At 36.3% G+C, this 19,320-nt stretch overlaps 2 protein-coding genes and 1 non-coding gene across 5 annotated transcripts; 2 read left to right on the top strand and 1 right to left on the bottom strand.

Moving 5' to 3' along the window:
- Positions 1 to 7,768: 7,768 nt before the first annotated feature.
- Positions 7,769 to 11,011, top strand: LOC125215816 (protein LIKE COV 2-like). Of its 2 annotated transcripts, none has more exons than XM_048117377.1 (7): positions 7,769 to 8,055; positions 8,967 to 9,019; positions 9,112 to 9,221; positions 9,654 to 9,821; positions 10,009 to 10,106; positions 10,344 to 10,470; positions 10,640 to 11,011. In XM_048117377.1, exons 1-7 carry the CDS (start codon positions 7,924 to 7,926, stop codon positions 10,747 to 10,749), a joined length of 798 nt encoding a protein of 265 aa, XP_047973334.1. In that variant the 5' UTR covers positions 7,769 to 7,923; the 3' UTR covers positions 10,750 to 11,011. The 2 variants fall into 2 exon arrangements, with proteins under 2 accessions (XP_047973334.1, XP_047973335.1); XM_048117378.1 differs by having other exon boundaries at positions 7,770 to 8,049.
- A 517-nt stretch (positions 11,012 to 11,528) lies between these two features.
- LOC125217301 lies at positions 11,529 to 11,631 on the top strand. Its single transcript, XR_007175713.1, has one exon. It is a non-coding gene; the product is annotated as a U6 spliceosomal RNA (small nuclear RNA).
- Positions 11,632 to 12,397: 766 nt separating this feature from the next.
- LOC125213195 (cellulose synthase A catalytic subunit 5 [UDP-forming]-like) lies at positions 12,398 to 18,915 on the bottom strand. Of its 2 annotated transcripts, none has more exons than XM_048113591.1 (15): positions 18,735 to 18,915; positions 18,177 to 18,517; positions 17,186 to 17,378; positions 16,874 to 17,082; positions 16,675 to 16,774; positions 16,406 to 16,589; positions 15,940 to 16,206; positions 15,472 to 15,817; positions 15,217 to 15,354; positions 14,785 to 14,910; positions 14,468 to 14,680; positions 14,120 to 14,396; positions 13,844 to 14,040; positions 13,424 to 13,774; positions 12,398 to 13,357 (listed from the first exon to the last, which is right to left on the bottom strand). In XM_048113591.1, exons 2-15 carry the CDS (start codon positions 18,261 to 18,263, stop codon positions 12,770 to 12,772), a joined length of 3,276 nt encoding a protein of 1,091 aa, XP_047969548.1. In that variant the 5' UTR covers positions 18,264 to 18,517; positions 18,735 to 18,915; the 3' UTR covers positions 12,398 to 12,769. The 2 variants fall into 2 exon arrangements, with proteins under 2 accessions (XP_047969548.1, XP_047969549.1); XM_048113592.1 differs by having other exon boundaries at positions 16,406 to 16,586.
- Between the last annotated feature and the right edge of the window lie 405 nt (positions 18,916 to 19,320).

The following is a 19,320-nucleotide window of genomic DNA, read 5'->3' as shown; positions in this document are numbered from 1 at the left end:
GAAAATAATACAGAGTGAATTTATAGCTACCGAATATCATCTATTTATAGTCCAAAATATAATTAGGATCATTCTAAACACTTAGTCCGCCTTCTTAGTACGATTGGAATGAAATGGAGGAATGAAATGACATTCCTACCTCTATTCTATTTCTTTACTTGGTAAATATTTTTGTTAGGAATCACCATTCCTTTTGTAATGGCCATTCCATTTCACATGTGAATACTCGTTCCATCCACTTAACTAAGGAATGACCATTCCATTTTCCTTTCTTCTTATTTTAAAATTTAACAAAATTATATAAATATTATTTTATATTACATTTAAATTTAATATCATCACAATTTTACAATAAAATTAAAATTAAATTTTTTTTAATAATTGAAAAATCCACACACACATTTCACACATTTCACACACTACACACACTTCACACATTTCGCACACTTTACACACTACACACATTTTCACACACTTCACACACTACGCACATTTCACACACTTCACACACTACGCACATTTCACACACTACACGCACTTCACGCATTTCACGCATTTCACACACTACACGCACTACACACATTTCACACACCACACGCACTTCACACACTACACAAAGTTCACACACTGCACACACTACACACATTTCACACACTTCACACATTTCACACACTACACACACTTCACGCAATACACACATTATCACACACTTCACACATTTCACACAAAACACACACTACACACATTTCACACATTACACACAGTACACAAATTCAAAAATTGGATGCTTGAAATGTGTTAAATGTGAGTAGTGTTTGTAGTTTGTGAACTGTGTGTAGTGTTTGAAATGTATGTAGTGTGTGTAGTGTGTGAAATGTGTGTAGTATGTGTAGTGTGTAAAGTGTGTGAAATATGTGTAGTGTGTGGAGTGCGTGTTGTGTGTGAAATGTGTGTAGTGTTTTTTTCTATTAGAATCAACATATTAATTATTCATATTTCATTCTATTCAATTTCTATATTAATTTGTAGATATCAAACATAGGAATGAAATCAGTCAAGGAATAACAATTCCATTCCTTTTGCATTCCTTGTGCTTACCAAGCACAAGAATGGAATGGAATTGTCATTCCATTCCCATCTTCATTTCATTCTCTCCTCATTCCATTCCATCCTACCAAGTAGGGCCTACACTTATCCGGTTGTCCCACTTACCTCGCAAAACTTTTCACATTGTCCTACTTATAATAAGATTAAAAAGAGCTTTTAATTTCCCTAAAGTCTAAAACATTACTTAATGAAAATAGAGTTAAGTACATAATTCAATACTGTACAAGACAGAGTATTAAAGGTAGTGGCGGAGCTACGGTGGGGCCGGGGGGCCCAAGGGCCCCCAGCCGTTTGAACATTTATTATATATATTATATGTATGCCAAATAAATAATATCAGTTGTTAGCTCAGTTGGCGTGAGTTCCAGCCTTTCATTTGCGTGGTACCAAATTCGAATCCTGTTGTTGCCTTCATTCTCTTAACTGAAGTATGTGTTTTTTGAGATTTTCTAAAAAAAAGTAGATAATTGTTTACGGTAGTAATGATTTTATCATATTCATTTATAGTATTTTTTGATTTTCTCTCTAGTAATTTTGCATAAATAATTTAAATTTATATTCATAAAAAATGATATTTCCTCTAAGAATAAACATAATTCTATAAACATGTAAATATATAATGTTGCACTATAATATTATTAAAATTAATATCAATGCAATGCCCTAAAAAATATATTCATATTTTTTTTATTATCTATTTCTCACGCACAAATTTTTCTATAGCTTATGTTCGAGTGGTTTCCGAATATTGAACATACTCAATAAATTTAAATGCTCCCTCCATTCAAGAAAAAAGTTCCATTTTGACGTTGTGGAATGTCCACAAAATATAGTACCATTTATAAAAATGGAAAATTTTCCTCTCATACTTTACCTCTTTTTCTCTTATCTCTCTTACTCTATCCACATTTTTATACATTATTTCTCTTACTTTACCATTTTCTCATTAAAACTCTGGTCCATAAATGTGCCTATTTTTTGTGGACGGAGGGAGTAATTGTTTGGGGCCTCCATCGTTAAAAGTCTGGCTCCGCCACTGATTAAAGGTAAAGAAAAATTTAATGAAAATTAAAAAGACCATCTACTTTAGCACCTAAACTAACTACTTATTCAAATGCATTTGCTCTTTAACATATTTAATATGTTTTGGTTTATACCAGTTTAATATAAATAGAAAAATACATGCAATATTTCATAATGAAACAAAATGATTTATACCAGTTTAACAAAATGATTTATAATAGTGACAAAATGATATTGTATCCAATTAATATTGACATTGTGCTTATATTGTTAATGAAACAATATTTCTTGAACTAACTGATACTCCATCCGTCCATAAAAATAAGGGTACTTTCTTTTTTGTTCATCCTATAAAAATATCTCATTTACATTTATAAAAAGTTCTCCCAACAATATTACCTGCAAGATGGAATGTAGCTCAGACTATTACACGTAGGTTTTTTGGAATTCCACGTTGGCAAAAAATTATGCCGGAAAATTTAGTGTGGTAAATTTGCACAATTCAAAAAATTGGTGATTTTTAAACCACTTTTAAAGGTTGTGGGAAATACTATATTTTTAAGGAAATTGGTCAGAATAATCATAAACTTTCAGTGATAAGGCGAGATACGATGATGGATTTTCAGTGTTCATGCTGACATTCATTGTGATAGTGGTGTCCTGGAATCCAGATGACGTCACATTCAAAGTGGAGTGCGCGCGTCTGATCACCATCTTGGTCGTCGGCTGCACCGCCGTTGCTATATGCATTTTCATCCTCCTCGTTACGGCAAGCGAAGATCCCATCTACACACCGCTAACAACATTGATAAACTTGCATGTTATCTAGAAGGTAATAGATTTTTAATGAAATTTAATGTTTTCTTGTTGGAGATTGAGTTGATCTAATAAGAGTTATTGATGTGATTATTTGTTTCTCTTTGTATTAGCTTTTGGTCATGTTTATTTCCAAGAATAACACGCCAATAATCTAGAGGCACTCGAAGATTTCAAAAGTGTACTCACGTCCAAATGCACGGAGGACTCGTCGGTGAGTAATCTATTTAGAGATAGTGCGAAAAATTTGATTCGTTCCCATGTGCTTGAAGGGGTTGGCAGCGGAAGCGTTCACATAAATCGATTACATAATAATCCTGATCTATTTAGCAGATTATTTAGACAAATTTTATTCGCGCAATTATCACATGTATCATGCTCATAACTCAAATAAATCATGCTTTAAATTAATCAAAACCTAAAACATGTTTTTCTACGGTTTAGCTATTTTACCTTGATGATTCTCCAAAAAATCGAAGATAGCTAACGCCTTCTCCACGTGAAGATCTTTAGTACTAAACCATGGATCTTCTGTCTGGTTCCCGGACTGTAAACTGATATCAGGGTGGGCTGATCTCACCAGTATACTAGGACTTAAATAAAGAAGACAGAAAACCAATCCCTCGAAGAAGAGGAAAAATCGCCCCTAATCTAAGTAGAGAGGGGGTCGAAATTTTTGGAAGAAAATAATATCTCTTTTCTGTCTCATTTATTCTCCTATTTATAATAAGTCACATATTGGGCCCAGACAGGGATCTATGGCAGGTTTTGGATATGGGCTCCTCCAATTAGTTTTTTACTAATTAAATTAAACCCAATTTAATATAAACTTATAATTGGAATATTACGAGCAGCAGCCACTAGAAGTAATATTGCACTCCCCATCCAAATCCGAAATTATAAGTACTCCGGGTTTCCATTACTTGATATTTATTTCCCGCGCTTAAGATAGAAACATCCATTAATTAATTATTGTCTGCTATGGACTTAATTAATTAATATCTTATTTATTCCAAGAGTGGACTCAACAAGAAATTCTTATTTATTATTCATAGAGTAATCAAATTCCAACTAGCTAGGTTCCGATTAATAAAACCTTATTTCAAGCTCCTCTTGAGGATGTTATCAAATGAAACTCACCTCGCGTACAATTCAACATAATAGCAATCCTAGCACCGCTAGATATTAATCACCACTACCCAATATACCAGGCTTATTAGGTTGCGAAAAACCCGTACCATTTGGTAAGTCAAAGTAGTGCATAATCAATACCGTATGCTCAATGCTAACGTACATTGATTAAGAAACAATAATTTACAAGACCTCGTCTTTCAGTAGATAGCATAAAGACATGTCTCAAGTTAGATCCAATTCAGTGCTATACCACACCAACATCATCTTATTTCAGTAAGGCTTAGAAATAATCGGACTGACATTGCAACCTTTCACGATAGGTAGTCTAGGCCTATCTAGGTTGTGAAATTCTTCTTTTTCTTTGTTCAGAACTGACCGTGTTACCTTAAAGTGAACGACGCTCACAACCGGTCTACTAAAACAAAGAGTTAGACTTCGTTAAGTTACTTATACATTTAAATATGTAATAAACATCCATTAAATGTAAAACATAACAACATTATGACAAAAATAATCTGTTTATTCATTTGGAAAATAAAATAAGAGTTTTAACAGTATTCAATCACTCGAAAGGTGATTTCTAGTATACAAACTCTAACAGTGCCCGCTTGACAATATCGTTTGTGTTATTGTTAACTCGATTGTGAATAATTAATTGCTCGTGTAAGTCAATTTCGCGTGGTGGGAGCCTAGGCACAAGAAGATCTAGCACTGGCACCCATGGAACCAGTACCTCGAGATAGGGTCGGTTACCCGGGAATACGCGTACAAGATTGATGCACTCAACGTCTACCTCATCTCGGACGTACAGACGCAGTTGGATTTTTGGACGAAGATCCAAGCCTTATGCACCGAGATCATCTCCGAATGCGGCTTAGCCCTAACAGATGTTGCGATCGTACTTCGGACGATAAAGTCCTCCTTGTTGAGCGAGATACACATCTTGGACGTGAAGGCCGCGGCCGAGACGCCTAAGGCCATGCTGAAGATCGGGCTTTGGCACGACCCCGAGTTCCTCGACGTAGTCTTGGTGGCGACAGCGGCATCACTGCTAATCGATATCGTGGCGTGCACAGCGAAGATCAAAGACTCCGTGGAGGTGCTGACGACAAAGGCTAAGTTCAAGAAACCCGACCTGAGGTTAACTGCAGTTTTGCACGTTGAAATTGCTTGCCTTTTTGCCCAAGGCAGCAAACGCCTACTACCAATTTTGCTACGGACGGGGTAATGACCTACACTGCGATGACGAACTTCATCGGCCGAGCATGGTCGGTACCCCATTAGATTCGGGCGAATCCAACGTTGTTCCAAGGATCTATCTAAACTTAATCACATACGAGTACGAGTTGTCGGAAATGCATCTATCCCGCCCCAAGGAGAATCATTCCCCCACCGAAGGGGAAGGGGAAGGGTAGGGGGAGGAGGAAAGCGGTGAACCGTCTAAGCCTGCCCCCGTGGGGAAGATGAAGTGGGTGAACTACATCCAGTGGCGGACCCATAGATTTTACATTGGGGGTGCCAAATGACATAACACAAAATGAAGAGAAATATAAAGAAATTAGGACAAGAAAACGTTAAAAAATCAAGTATTGTATGGTCAAGAAATCGAACTCAGCTCTCAAATTCACGAGAGGTTTAGAACATATATAAGCATTTACATTAAATTCAAATTCACTCTAGTGTAAATGTCACGTCAAATAGTGATTTCACTTTAATCAGTCACTAGACTTAAAAGAATATTCTTCATATTATAGCTCTTTTTACTCATAAAATTTGAAAAAGTGATTTAGATTTTTTTTAAGTAAATCTAAAAATAGTAATGAAATTGATTTAGGAGTACTATCGGAGATTGTCTTAGTTTAATAAATCTTTGAATTCAAGTACTCCATTAGCTTATGAGAATCAAATCCCTAACTTATAAGAAAAGGTTATACTCTATCCGTCATTGAAAAGTATGAATATTTGGCCAGGCACAAATTTAATGTATATGGTAAATAGTAAAAGAGATAGAGATAAAATGTAGTGTAAGTAGTGTGAGTGAGTTCCACATTATTAGTTGTGTAGTGTAATGGTATACATTGTAAATAAAATGATGTATAAAGATAATATATTGTTTAACTATTTCAAAACTATAAACTTCATATTTTTCAGGGACGGACTAATAAAAAAATAGTTCTTTTCAGGGTTGTACATTGACGAGAACGTTGATTGAATTAAACTAGAAAGTTTGTGGTCTTATAGGCATACCTAAAGATTGTTTAGCTAATGAGAGTAAGCCTCAAAAACCATTAAACTAGAAAGTTACGCCATTGATTTTGGATCGTCCGATAGTTACCAAGAACGTAAATGATGCCACGAAACTTCGAATTATTGTATGGGCAAAGTTGTAAGGGATGCAAAAGGTTGAGGGGTGATTTTAGAATATACGAATAGTTGGTGGTCTTTATTGTATTTTTAAGAAAATATCTTTCCTCAAACTACAGTGTTGGTGTGAGAAAAAATAAAATCAATGTAATTTAAACATAATTGGAATGGTTTGCCTACATATTCTAAATAACGAGCAAAACCTCATTGACATAAATTTTTATGGAAATTGAGGATTCCAAGCAAGTAGTAGTATATATTACTAATATCAATATTCAATTATGCATCATAATCACTTAAATTAATATTCAGAATTTTTTGAAGAAAGAAAGAAATAAATACTCCCTTCCCTCTGTCCCTTATAATTTGTCATCATTTGACCCGACACAGGTTTTAAGAAATATAATATTGAAAGTGGATCGAAAAAGTTAGTGAAATATAAGTTTTAATTTTATATATTAGTTTTATAATAAAATGTGAGTGCGAATGAGTAAGTGGAATGCGGAATCTACTATATAAAATGGTAAAAGTGAAAGGTGACAAATTTTTAGGGACGAATAAAAATAGAAATAAGTGACAAATTTTCAGAGACGGACGGAGTACTCCTGCCGCGGGATAACAAATAACATTGATGTGTGGTATAAGTATAATATAGAATAAATTACATCAACGATAAATTCTTTATTACAAGTTATATATAATAATGAGCGTATATTATTAATTATTTATTTCTTTGTTATTGAATAAAATTTGGTTCTAAATTTCTAATTGATGTCAGGTTGATGATATTCCTTAAAGATTTCTAAGACAAATATTTTATTGTATGTAATAATGTAAACTCTAGTAACAGTAAGTAGTAAGTTCAAATTCAATTTTAGTAAATAAATTAATTACATCAACCAACAGCAAGTTAAATTATTAATGAAAGGCATTAATTCATCATAAAACACGATATATAATTAAATAAAAGGTTGCTCAATTTGATATTGAATTGAAGGTTCAATATTAATCTACACACTGATAAAAATGAATTATCCATTCAATTAAATTAAGATCAAATTTGATTAATAGAGAGCTCCACGAATAAGTCCAAAATTAAACCCGTTTGATCTCTATCTTAGCCCTTTAATTAATATACTACTAAAGAAAATGATAGAGAAATTATTTTGAGGGAAAATATTTAATGTACAAAATTGCGCGTAAAAAAAAATGATTTTTGGCTCAGATAGTTTTGTATTGACCCCATGAAATAACAAAACCAATAATGGAGTTGACTATTTAGTCATCGCCATTCGCCAGTACATCACGCTTCAGTAGTCGTACCTCTTCAATAACACTCAACACCACGCTTTTTTTTTTCTCCTCCATTTTTCCGATCCATCAAAATTCCCAAATTTTATCAACTGCTAATACTGAAATCCCTAATTTCCCGATTGCAAGAACTCCTGCGATATCGGCTCGTGCCTATTGTTGGCTACAATGGCAGAGGAGAAGGACGCTACGTCGGTGCCGCTGAGTCAAAGCGTTGGCGAAGATGAAGAAGGGCCAGATCCCGAAGATCCGTTAAAATCTTCTTCTACTTCTCCCGATTCTTCCACTCGTAGTGTTAGTGTGTGTGTGTGTGTGTGTTAGAGCTCGTTTTACTCTCTATTTATAGAAATGTGCGTTTATTTATTGAAATGCGAGCTGACATTCTATTTCTGGCTGAGTTACTACTGCAGTAGTGTTTTTAGCTGGGTTTATCACACATTTGAGCTGATTTGAATAAGAATTTGATAATTGAGGATGCCGATATGTGAAGTAGTGATAGTTGTTAAAGATTTCCAAATTGAAGCGTTGGTTTAACATATAACAGAATTTGCGTGATAATCTATTAATTTTGATAATTTATTTGAAATTCCGATTGAATCAATGATAGTTGGAATTGATCTATAATAATCTTCCAGTCGCAAGCGCCATGAATATACGTAATTTGTTTTAGGTGTTGTACCTCAACAATACGATTTGGACTGGCCGCTGTGATTATCTTTTTTGGCCTTCCTGATATTAAGAACAATTGCTAATTTTAAAATCATTTGCAGACTTTTTATTGATATAATCTTGAAGTTTCAGTACCAACAACAATTAATTTTCTGATATCACTGGTAGTAATAGTACTAGTAATACAGCATTAAACAAAAAGAGAATGACGTGTTTTAGTCTGCATATTTTTTTGTCTTTGCTGTCTCAGCTTGTCATAGACATTCCTTGTGGTGGAATGTAGGCTTCCCCTACCCTGTGAATGGCTTTACATTTCCAGCTCAGTTGTATTCAATAGTTTGTTTTGCAAGGTTTTTCTAGTGTGAGAGCTGTACCAAAAATGTTTCTGACTCGTTGAATTGGGCATAGAGGAACTCAGTGTTGGATATGGGGATTGTTGATTGTGTTATGTGACTTATGTCAGAATTATAAATGTTCTTCTGCAGGCAGATTGTTAATTTTTTCAATTGATGTTTTAAGGGCTTATACTTTTTGTTATCCAGGCTTGCTGTTTTGTTCTTCAAAGCTGGGTTTCAAAAAAGTTTATGACCGGATGGTACTTTTTTGCCTGTTAGCTTGCTCCAGAAATGCATAATTTATCTGAATTTGTCAGGTCAAGCTTAACGTTGTGATGAACTGTTTTTGCAGCATAGTTCTATTCCCAGCTGCTGTTACATTTTTTGTGACTTGGTGGTTCGTTCAATTTGTTGATGGTTTCTTCAGTCCTCTATATGAACAGCTGGGCATTGAGATATTTGGTAAGTGTACTCTTTTGGCTTGGAGGATATGACGATTTAGATTTTTTTTATAGCATTATCAAGCCAACTGAAAAGGCTAACAGTTTGCACCCTGTTGAATTAAATAAGGTGTCCCTAACTTCGGAAAGGAAGTAGGTCTAGGTATCCGTTTCTGTGTTTCCAAATACTCTACTCAGTTTCTTGTTACACTTATGTAACTCGAGCAACTGGGAATTTATCAAGTTGTTCAATTTCCTCTTCTTGTTTCACGTATGAAGTCTATCAGATATATTGCTATCTTACTGTTTCAGGATGATAGATTTCTCCATAAATATGGTATTTCAGATCAATTTTTACATCAGTGTGCTTTTATTTGTTACTTTACTAATGTTTTACACAACCTTTTTCTTAGTTTTCTTGGACAGGCTTCTCAATTAGTTTTCTTGTGTGCAGGACTTGGATTTGTGACATCATTACTTTTTGTATTCCTTGTTGGTGTATTTGTTTCATCATGGCTGGGGGCTTCAGTGATATGGCTTGGAGAATGGTTTATAAAGCGAATGCCATTTGTTAGACACATTTACTCAGCTTCCAAGCAGATTAGCTCCGCAATTTCTCCTGGTAAAGAAAATAAATACTTATTTACTTTCTGAATTTAGGTGACTCAAATGCAAATCTTGCTATTTCACAACATACCGTGCAATGCTAACGGAACTTTCATGGGCTTTGTACTTAACTGATGGCTGTCTCATACTGTTTATGTTCATGTTTACTGCTGTTTGAGTTTTATACTTCATGTTCATTGCAGACCAAAATACTACTGCATTTAAGGAAGTGGCAATTATACGCCATCCACGTGTGGGTGAATATGCATTTGGCTTTATCACTTCCTCAGTCGTCCTACAGGTAGTAATGTGTTCTTATTGAGGATATATGTAAACAGATCGAGCAGTTGATGTTTCAATAAGTAACCAGTTTTCTGGTGTAATAATCTGAACTTCAAAATTGTCATATGTGTTCTCCTAATAAGAAGTAACAGGTGTTTAGCAATTTAGATAAAATAAAGCGAGAGTTATTTTGAAAATGCTTTACTTAGGATAAATGGAAACCATGTTTACATGTTTATTTTGTCTTCTTCAACAGAGAGATGACGGAGATGAAGAATTATGCAGTGTTTTTGTCCCTACAAATCACTTGTACATTGGTGATATATTCTTGGTTAGTTCCAGCGAGATTATTAGGCCCAATTTGTCTATTCGTGAAGGGATAGGTATGATACCATACTTGGGTTTGAATTCTGATTACTGCTTTCAATGTTGCATGAGCAAATAGTTAAATCATCGGTTAAGTGTTTTCTGCACATGCTGCTTACAGAATATCTTTTGCCATTTCAAATTTGGTGTTAAATAATTTCCTTGTATCTTTTGTAAATACTGCAGAAATAATCGTTTCTGGAGGAATGACAATGCCACAAAGGATCATGCCAATCTCGTCAATTGAAAGAGTTGCTCGACCAGGAGAACGGATTCCGCTCACCAGACTTGTGTAGGCAACAGCCTACTGATTTTGCAGTTATAAGAACATGGAGATGGGTGGTCGAATGAACAAGCATTTGTACAAAGTAGAGGATAAGAAAAACTACATATTGTGGTCTACTGTGTTTCGATCCTAGAAGTGTGCGACAAACGTAGAGTTCATGCCACGCTTTCGAATTGTAAACCTTTGAAGATGATGAAACTGAATGTTGTTGTGAATCTAATCGACTGAACAATGGCATGTGAATGATACATTTATGTCTGTACATTTTTGTATTCCTGTTCTAAATATAACACATGATAGAAAGATATTGATAATATGCCTTTGCACTTAACAATGAGATATCTTTGATACATTTAACCAAAAAATTCTCTGATAAAGATGGATCAAATCTTGCTAGGTTTCTTGATGATGGACTTTGCCTGTAGATATCTTTCTCTGTTACCAACGATAATAGGAGTATCACAAATGTCTTGTTCACTTGGAATTTTGGTTTTCTCAAATTACCCACGCTCATACCAAAAATGCTCAACTGAAATAAAACAACAATATTAACTATAAATGATTATATTAACATAAACAACAATATTAATTGGAAAGTAACTAGTAAGAACTAGAAGCCAAATTTGGACGTGGACTCTTTGGTCGGTTGAAATTACTGGGCCGCGATTCTACCACAAGTAAGGCCCATAATATATTAAATTATTTAATGGAATTTCAAGTTTCGTCCCACATCGAAACTTTACGAAAGCTTCTCACACTATATATATGCAAACGAACTAATCTTCTAGTGTCCCTTCGGGGACATCCGATAAAATTGGAACGATACAGAGAAGATTAGCATGGCCCCTGCGCAAGGATGACACGCATAAATCGAGAAATGGTCCAAATTTTTTTTCTCAAATAAGTATTTTATTTCTTTTATATCATTTATTTTCTCTTTTCTCTTTTGTATTAAATTCGATCATTGTCATTTTAAATATCGTTATACGATGATATGTTGCTACTTTCCTTTATTTTCTCATTTTTCTCCTTATTTTACATAACATTGTCGTTTTGAATATTGTCAAAAGACTATTTTGTGAACAATTCAGAGAAATTTTCTTTTATATCATTTATTTTCTCTTTTCTCTCCCTATTTAATTAGATCATTGTCATTTTAAATATCGTTATACGATGACATTTTGCTACTTTCATTTATTTTCTCATTTTTCTCCTTATTTTATTATAACATTGTCGTTTTGAATATTGTTAAAAGACTATTTTGTGTACAATTGAGAAAAATTAAAATTTCGTGATTTAATATTTCAATTTCTAAAACTTGACCAAAACTTGTAATTTAAGCAGTTATTATCCCTTTTGAAATCTAATGCACCATAAAATTGATATGCGCACATTCTCTAATTAAATTCAAAAGACCAGAATCTGAAAAACAAAAGAAAAAAACAAATGAGACAACAAAAAAATCCTTGTGATTTGGGAAAATATGTTACATTCTACAAAGGGTTTTTTTTATTAGGAAAGGAGTGTTGCAGTTCTTCATTTTACACCAAAAGAGTAGAGTTGTGCAAAACTAGACCTATAAGAAGTATTAATGTGCAGATATAAACACACAGATGCAACATTTAGCCATATAAATATGTAATTGGACAATACAAATCTTTACAAATATTTTTAACCACATAAAAAAATAAGAATAATATTTATCCATAAATAATCCTATTTTGTCAGTTACATCTACAACCCTTTAAGGGCCATTACTCAGATGAACAAAACACAAAAGAATGAATGAAACCATAGAAACAAGTATCTATCAATCAATCATTTGCTACTTCTTAACATCTATACAATCTAAAACTCACTGAGCAAGAGAGTACGCTCCTTATTCTACCTCAGGTACATCGGAAACCGATCGGGATGGGGCAAAAAACGTACCAGGATATGCGTCTGGCTGCACAAGGAAACATCGATTCTCAGCAACGAAGAGCTGTCCTTGCGTCTTGCAAAGAGTCGAGGGCTGGGCACCACGGCCCTCAGTCGTCACAGTTGAGCCCGCAGATCTCAAGGACAGGGCCATCCCTCGAGACAAACGGGTTTATCCGGACCCACACGAGGGTTAGTATCGACGAGAGCAGGATTGACCATATGATGATCACGGTCGGGACGCCCTCTTGCTTCCCCATCAACCCTTTGAGGAAGGGATAGAGGTGCATGATGACCCATATGGCGAAGAAGAGACGGCCGAAGAGCGGGCCCCACGAGTCATACCCGTTGTTGACGGCGTCCGCGACTCCCACTACGACGCCGACGATGTTGATGATCAGGAGAGTCGTGGGCGGGATCAGCAGCGACGTCCACTTGAAGAGGTAGAGCTCCGCGAATCCTCCGTCTTCGTCGCCTCCTTTCGAGGTGACGGTGAAGTTCGTGCTCACGCCGGCCAAGACCTTGAGGAGCCCTTGAAAGAGGGCGAAGAGATGGGAGGAAACGCCTCCGATCACCCAGAACTGCTCGTTTCTCCACCAATCGTCGAGGCCAACACCTCCCCATTGCATTTCGAGGATACCGGTCACAGCAATGGTGATGAAAAGGGCAATGAATATGATGCCGGCATAGTTACTGATCTGTAAAATTCGAACCACCATTAGTAAAACGAACAATACCAAGAAAGACGGCAAAAAATGACATACCTCAGGGACGATGAATTTCCCGGTAAGAAGGCAGATAGCTGGCAATGTGCAGTAAACGAGCAAAGGAATAGAAGTCCACGGATACACAACGGAATTTATGTACGAAAATCGTTCCAACCACTTCAATCCTCCGCCATATCCATACCAAATCGGGCAGTGTTTGCTTAGGAAAATCTCAACTGAACCAAGAGCCCATCGAAGAACCTGGTGAAGACGATCCGAAAGGTTGATAGGAGCAGATCCCTTGAATGCAGGCCTCTTTGGCATACAGTAAACGGAACGCCAGCCATGGCAATGCATCTTGAACCCCGTCAAGATATCTTCGGTGACTGACCCGTATATCCAGCCCACCTAGTTGGAAGAAGTATGAAAATTTAGAAAAACGAAGGCTGCACACATAACGAACACTACACTACATACCTCTTTTCCCCATTCCGTTTTATCTTCATAACCGCAGCTGATAACATGGATAGCTTCCTTCAAGAGAGATGTTGAACTAATGGAATTCGGCATCCCACCGTTTTCAAGAAGCGTTGAAGCCACAAAAACAGGTGATTGACCAAACTTCTTCTCAAGTTTCTCTTGGGAGATGAAAGGTCGATCAATAGTATTTATTTCTACTCGGAATCAACAGTATCTATGTTAGCAGAAAGTACTATTTCCTAACTGATTAAAGCTACAACGAAAAAATTCTACCTTCAATTCCTTCTTCGATGGTTTCAAGAGCATGTACTTGTTTCGATGCCTCTTTGTGCTTCGACTTCTTACCTCTCTTCGCTTTCCTCGATTTCCCCTTCTTGCTCTTCCTCGAACCACAGCACAAACAACACCACTTGGGCCAGCAGTTACACGTCTTGCTAGGTGCCTTCTTTTTAGTAGGAGCATCGAATCCATATAACGCTTGCCTTCTGAAGACACACCCGGTTCCAACGTATATAGGTCCTTGAAGACCATCCAATCCTTTCATATTGATCTGCATAGCATTGAATTATATCCTGCACGATGGTAAGTGAAGTAATACAGCACTAAGTGAGGCATACATACATCAAAAAACACGACATTGCGATTGGAATATCTGTCATGGCGATCGATCCCGTCAAATCTTTGTGGAAACTGCACATAGCATACTTTCTTTCCGGAGGTGGGATCCATCAGGAAACACATAGCTTCTCTCAACGCCTTGCTATTGTTAATGTAGTGATCGCAGTCCACATTTAGAAGATAAGGAGCATTCGACAGAACTGCTGAAACCCGTATCTGTATAATATAATTCACAGAGTATTAAGTTCAGTAACAAATTAAACCTTTTTTCTTCCTTTTCAAGTTCTGAATTTATATAAATATGCGCAATAGGTATTCACCAGTGAATTCATAGCACCAGCTTTCTTGTGATGCTCAAAGCCGGGTCTCTTCTCACGTGAAACATATACCAGACGAGGAAGCACATTCCCTTCATTATCATGAAGGCCTTCATGACCAAGGAATACCTGTTGAGAAAGCAAGTAATAATCAAAATCGATGTAAGAAATTAAAGAATAATAGTAGTAAGAAAGAGTTAGCTACAAGGTATGACTCTGTTGCACCTACATGCAACATATACATATATATGCATCACAATTTTGCTTGTCACAAGAAGAAATAACATCATAACCCCGCCGAGATCTCACTCAGTTGGTCTACTACAGTACTAAATTTTAGATCACGTGCCCTCAGCTTCGAGCCAACTACCACTTGTACTATAATATAATAAAATCCAAGGAGATTAGTTGTTGTGACTCGAGAATATCACCAACCTGAATCATACCAGGATGGTCCCGGACATTATTGCCCGGCCAGGGTGTCCCATCCTGCATAGTCCAACCATCATCAGGAACCTTCTCAGCCATGGCCACCAAACGGTTAATCCGAACTTTGAACTCCTCATATTCTCTCTGCACAAGACAAAGATATGCATCGGTGAACCCATGCACAAAGAGAACAGCGGCATTTTTTTTCCTTCCTTTTTTTTTGTGCATCTCAACAAGTCGTGTAATATAGATAATACTAACCTTCATTGCACGCCTTTCTCTAACAAACGAAGGATGGACTTTATTCTTCAAATAGTCTATCTTCTGAGAGAAATACCATTCAGGGGCACGCGGTTCAATATTGAATTTCTTGCTGAAGGGAACCCATTTTCGAGCAAACTCAGATGTCTCGGAAAGTGCTTCAAAAGTAAGCATGGCAGCACCATCGTCTGACACGTAGCATGATACTTTGTCAACTGGATAATCCGAAGCAAGGATGGAGAGAACTGTGTTTGCCGTGATTAAAGGAGGTTCTTTCATGGGATCTACTGTGCTGACAAAGACGTCGACGTCTGCTAATTCCGAGGGCTTTCCTTCTTTTTCATACCTATATAACGTTAATGGTTTCAAGTTGAAATTACTACTTTAATAATAAGAGTATATGCTAAAAACAAGAAGCGAAAGATGAATGCATTATGTGCAAGCGAGGGAGAGAGAGATGGTGCTTACCTAAGAGATAGTCGATCAAGGTACGTTTCTCGCTCAATGGGATACCACTTGGGGAACTGATCAAGTATCCATGATGTAGCAAACCATATCTCACAGATTACTGATGTCATCCACAAGCTATATGCGCCAGGAACGGGATGGAGAATCCTATAGTGAAAAAACAAGGCAAGAACCGCAAGACGCAGAATAATTACCATCCGGTATGGATTTATCCTGCTTGAAGCAATGGGCAGTTTCCTCGAAAGTGGCTGCCTCCCTTCATCCATCCTAAATGGAGTTCATTATAAGAAGATACAAATGTAATCACCATTAATCTCACACTTCAATGCGTGAAAATACAAGTAGTGCTTAGTTATACTTATAATCTCATAAATAATCAAAGAAAGATGCATGTTAAAGATTATGACAGTAAGCAAAGGAGAGACAAGCCACTTCCATGAAATCACAGCTACGACTCGGTACTCACATAGGCAAATCTGCACCAAAATCACCCCCATCAAAGTCATCGTCATTGGTCCCTTGATGTTTCACCACTTGAAGTTTTTCATTTTGCCTTCTCCTCCATTCCTCCATACGATCCTTCCACGCAACACTTCCATAGCCATATACCGCAAGATCTTTTTCGGGGACCATAGGACGGGGATGCACTGCTAAATCAGAAATAATAAATGAATAATCCAGCACAAACTAAATAAGCTTCAAACTGCAGAAATTAAATCAAAAGAATTGACTTACGAGGTGCTGTTGTACCAGGAGGAGTTGCATGAATTCCATTCACGTTACTGGCAAACAGGGGTACTATTATAGCACTCTGATCATGTGCAATCTCGGCACACTAAACATAGTAAGAAGACATTAAGGACAAACTAATTCAATAGACAGATACTCACAAGACATAAGAGAGAGAGATGGTCTAGTCTTGATTACCCATTACCTCTTCACCATTTGTCAAAAGTGGGATATCGATACCCTGAGATGAATCATGTCCTGGCATAGTGGCTGATCCAGATAAACCACCATAGACGGATCCTACCGCACCACCATTTTGGGTAAAGCCCACAGGCTCACTCTTTACATAATCAAATTCGTTTTCCAAATCATCAATACCATCTTCATCCTCATCACCCTCGACTCTAGCAAAACCTATGGCACAAATGCATTAGAAAATTAGACATTAACAAAATTAGCAAGGTTTCAGCTGCTAAACAACAAACATTTGCAGTAAAATGAACCTCGATATACTCACCTTTGATGCGCTTATATCTGGTCTTGCATTGAGGACAGGCCTGTGTGCCCTCTTTCCTCTCATACTCATAGCAAATTCTACAAACGGGGAAAGCGCATTCATTGCATGCAACAAAAGGTTCCTCATTTATTATCTCCAGTTCATCCGCACAAATTTGGCATGTTTGCCCACTTAGTTCGTGAACAGCCTTAATCTATAAAATCAATGTAATTCAATTAGTCTCTCATCCTTAGTAGAGCAACATAAATGGCTTCCCTTGACCTCTATACAGCACAAGAACCCATCATGGAAACATTCCTCAACTAGCAACTTGCAAAGTATATAGCTCCTAAGGCCAATTACTGCACAGTGGAACTCCCACTCAAACATTTTTTCAGTTGAAGTTCCTAAATTTTCTTACGGTTACTAGTTATTCTATCATTTATGACCAATTTATTTCCTTTTTTTCTGCATTCTCCTCTAAGATTAGTCAGCATTCGATAAACTATCAGGTTTCTGCATTCTCCTCTAAGATTAGTCAGCATTCGATAAACTATCAGGGTCTCATTCTTCGATTTTGCAGTATAACAAAATACTCATATAATGAAAGAAATTTGGATGACCATCACTCTAAAATAAAAACAAATAGCATCATAGTGGCAGGCTGAAAGAAACACAACATAATCTGAAACTCATAACATAATCTGAAACTCATATTCTTATTGTTTCTATAGGAGAAGTAGCACACAGCAATATAATTGCAAATAAGTAAGGAAAAAAATGTAAACTCCAACAACCCTCAAAGATACATCTATCTCAATGCAAACATCTAAACATTTGAAATTAAAAGATAATCTCTAGTCCCAATCCCTAATTTCACAAACAAAATCCACACAAACACACACTTCAATCTTAACAAGAATCTCAAGAAGCACAAAGAAGGGAATGGGCATAAACGGATATGAAACAATAACAACAAAAAAACAAAATGAGGGTTTATCCATATACTCACTCTCCCAATTTCATCAGCATTAATCAGTACAAACTCATTTCTATTGTGAGAACCAGCAACAAGCCTTCCTCCTGTGTTCATCGCCATTCCCACAAACAAAAATCCCAACTTTTTTAAAGCCACTTCAGATATTTAATCCCCTGTGGCGGGGAAAACAGCTGGGATTTCTCCAAACCGCCAGCAATTTTCCTTTTTTCCCCAAAATCAAAATCTGTGCAAAAATCACAATTAAAACCCCTGGCGATTTAGCTCCAAATGCCTTAATGCAGCTGCAGATTCTTGCTTTTCTGAGCCCAAACTCTCAATCAGATGCACCTAATCCAATCCTTGGCGAGCAATGTCTGTGGAAAAAGGAGGGATTTTGGGCTCAAAATCGAGTCTTGCCAAATAATAACCACAATCGGAAAAGCACACATAAAAAAAACCCAATTGGAGAAAGAAGAATAGAGAGCGAATCAATTGAAAAAGATGGAAAACTAACATACAATATTCTGGAAAGTCATGAAAACCAAAAGGTTAGTGATGATATAAAAGAATTGATTAATTAAACATCTTTACAAGCTAATGCTGAACTGCAATTTAGCTGGATAGGACCGATTGAGTCTTGAATTGATAGAGAGAGAGTGAGAGCGTGTGTCACTCTGTTGTGTGCGGATGAGGCAGTAGTGTGTGTGTGTGTAATAAAGGATTGATTTTGGTGGAAAAAATAGGTGTGTGTGTGTGAGTGTGTCTCTGTGGAAGAGAGAGTACAGATTTGGGTGGACCTTTGTTATAAAAACTCACGTACACTGACAATTAAATTCTCTCTCTAAATTAATGTCGGAAAAAATAATATTCCAAGTGTGTGTGAGAGAAACAGGTGCTCTGTTTGTGTGGAAAGAGAGAGAAAATTGGAATACAGCTAAATTTGAATACAGCTTTGGAGGAGTCTGATTTTTGGATTTTCCTTCTTACTTTCGTTTTTCATTTTGATCCGTTGTAAATAAGAGTTTCAGTTCATTTTTACTATAAATAATAAAAACGTTCATTAACTTATTTAACTCACATTCCATTTAAAACTAATATGTACATATAAGATCCATATTTTATTAACTTTTTTCACCCACTTTTCTTAATATTTCTTAAAAATTATGTCGCTGAGAAA

This window comes from Salvia hispanica, chromosome 3 (assembly GCF_023119035.1).
Source record: "Salvia hispanica cultivar TCC Black 2014 chromosome 3, UniMelb_Shisp_WGS_1.0, whole genome shotgun sequence".
NCBI lineage: Eukaryota > Viridiplantae > Streptophyta > Magnoliopsida > Lamiales > Lamiaceae > Salvia > Salvia hispanica.
This window is presented reverse-complemented; position numbering and strand designations above follow the sequence as displayed.

What these genes read in the sequence shown, in the direction of transcription:
- LOC125213195 (XM_048113591.1), bottom strand. Translation starts at nt 18,263, where the DNA reads ATGGCGATGAACACAGGAGGAAGGCTTGTTGCTGGTTCTCACAATAGA. An exon ending in AAACGGAATGGGGAAAAGAG is followed by an intron (nt 13,775 to 13,843) that starts GTATGTAGTGTA and finishes TCTTCCAACTAG; the next exon opens with GTGGGCTGGATATACGGGTC. An exon ending in GGAAATTCATCGTCCCTGAG is followed by an intron (nt 13,358 to 13,423) that starts GTATGTCATTTT and finishes CGAATTTTACAG; the next exon opens with ATCAGTAACTATGCCGGCAT.
- LOC125215816 (XM_048117377.1), top strand. Translation starts at nt 7,924, where the DNA reads ATGGCAGAGGAGAAGGACGCTACGTCGGTGCCGCTGAGTCAAAGCGTT. An exon ending in AAAAAGTTTATGACCGGATG is followed by an intron (nt 9,020 to 9,111) that starts GTACTTTTTTGC and finishes CTGTTTTTGCAG; the next exon opens with CATAGTTCTATTCCCAGCTG. An exon ending in CTTCCTCAGTCGTCCTACAG is followed by an intron (nt 10,107 to 10,343) that starts GTAGTAATGTGT and finishes CTTCTTCAACAG; the next exon opens with AGAGATGACGGAGATGAAGA.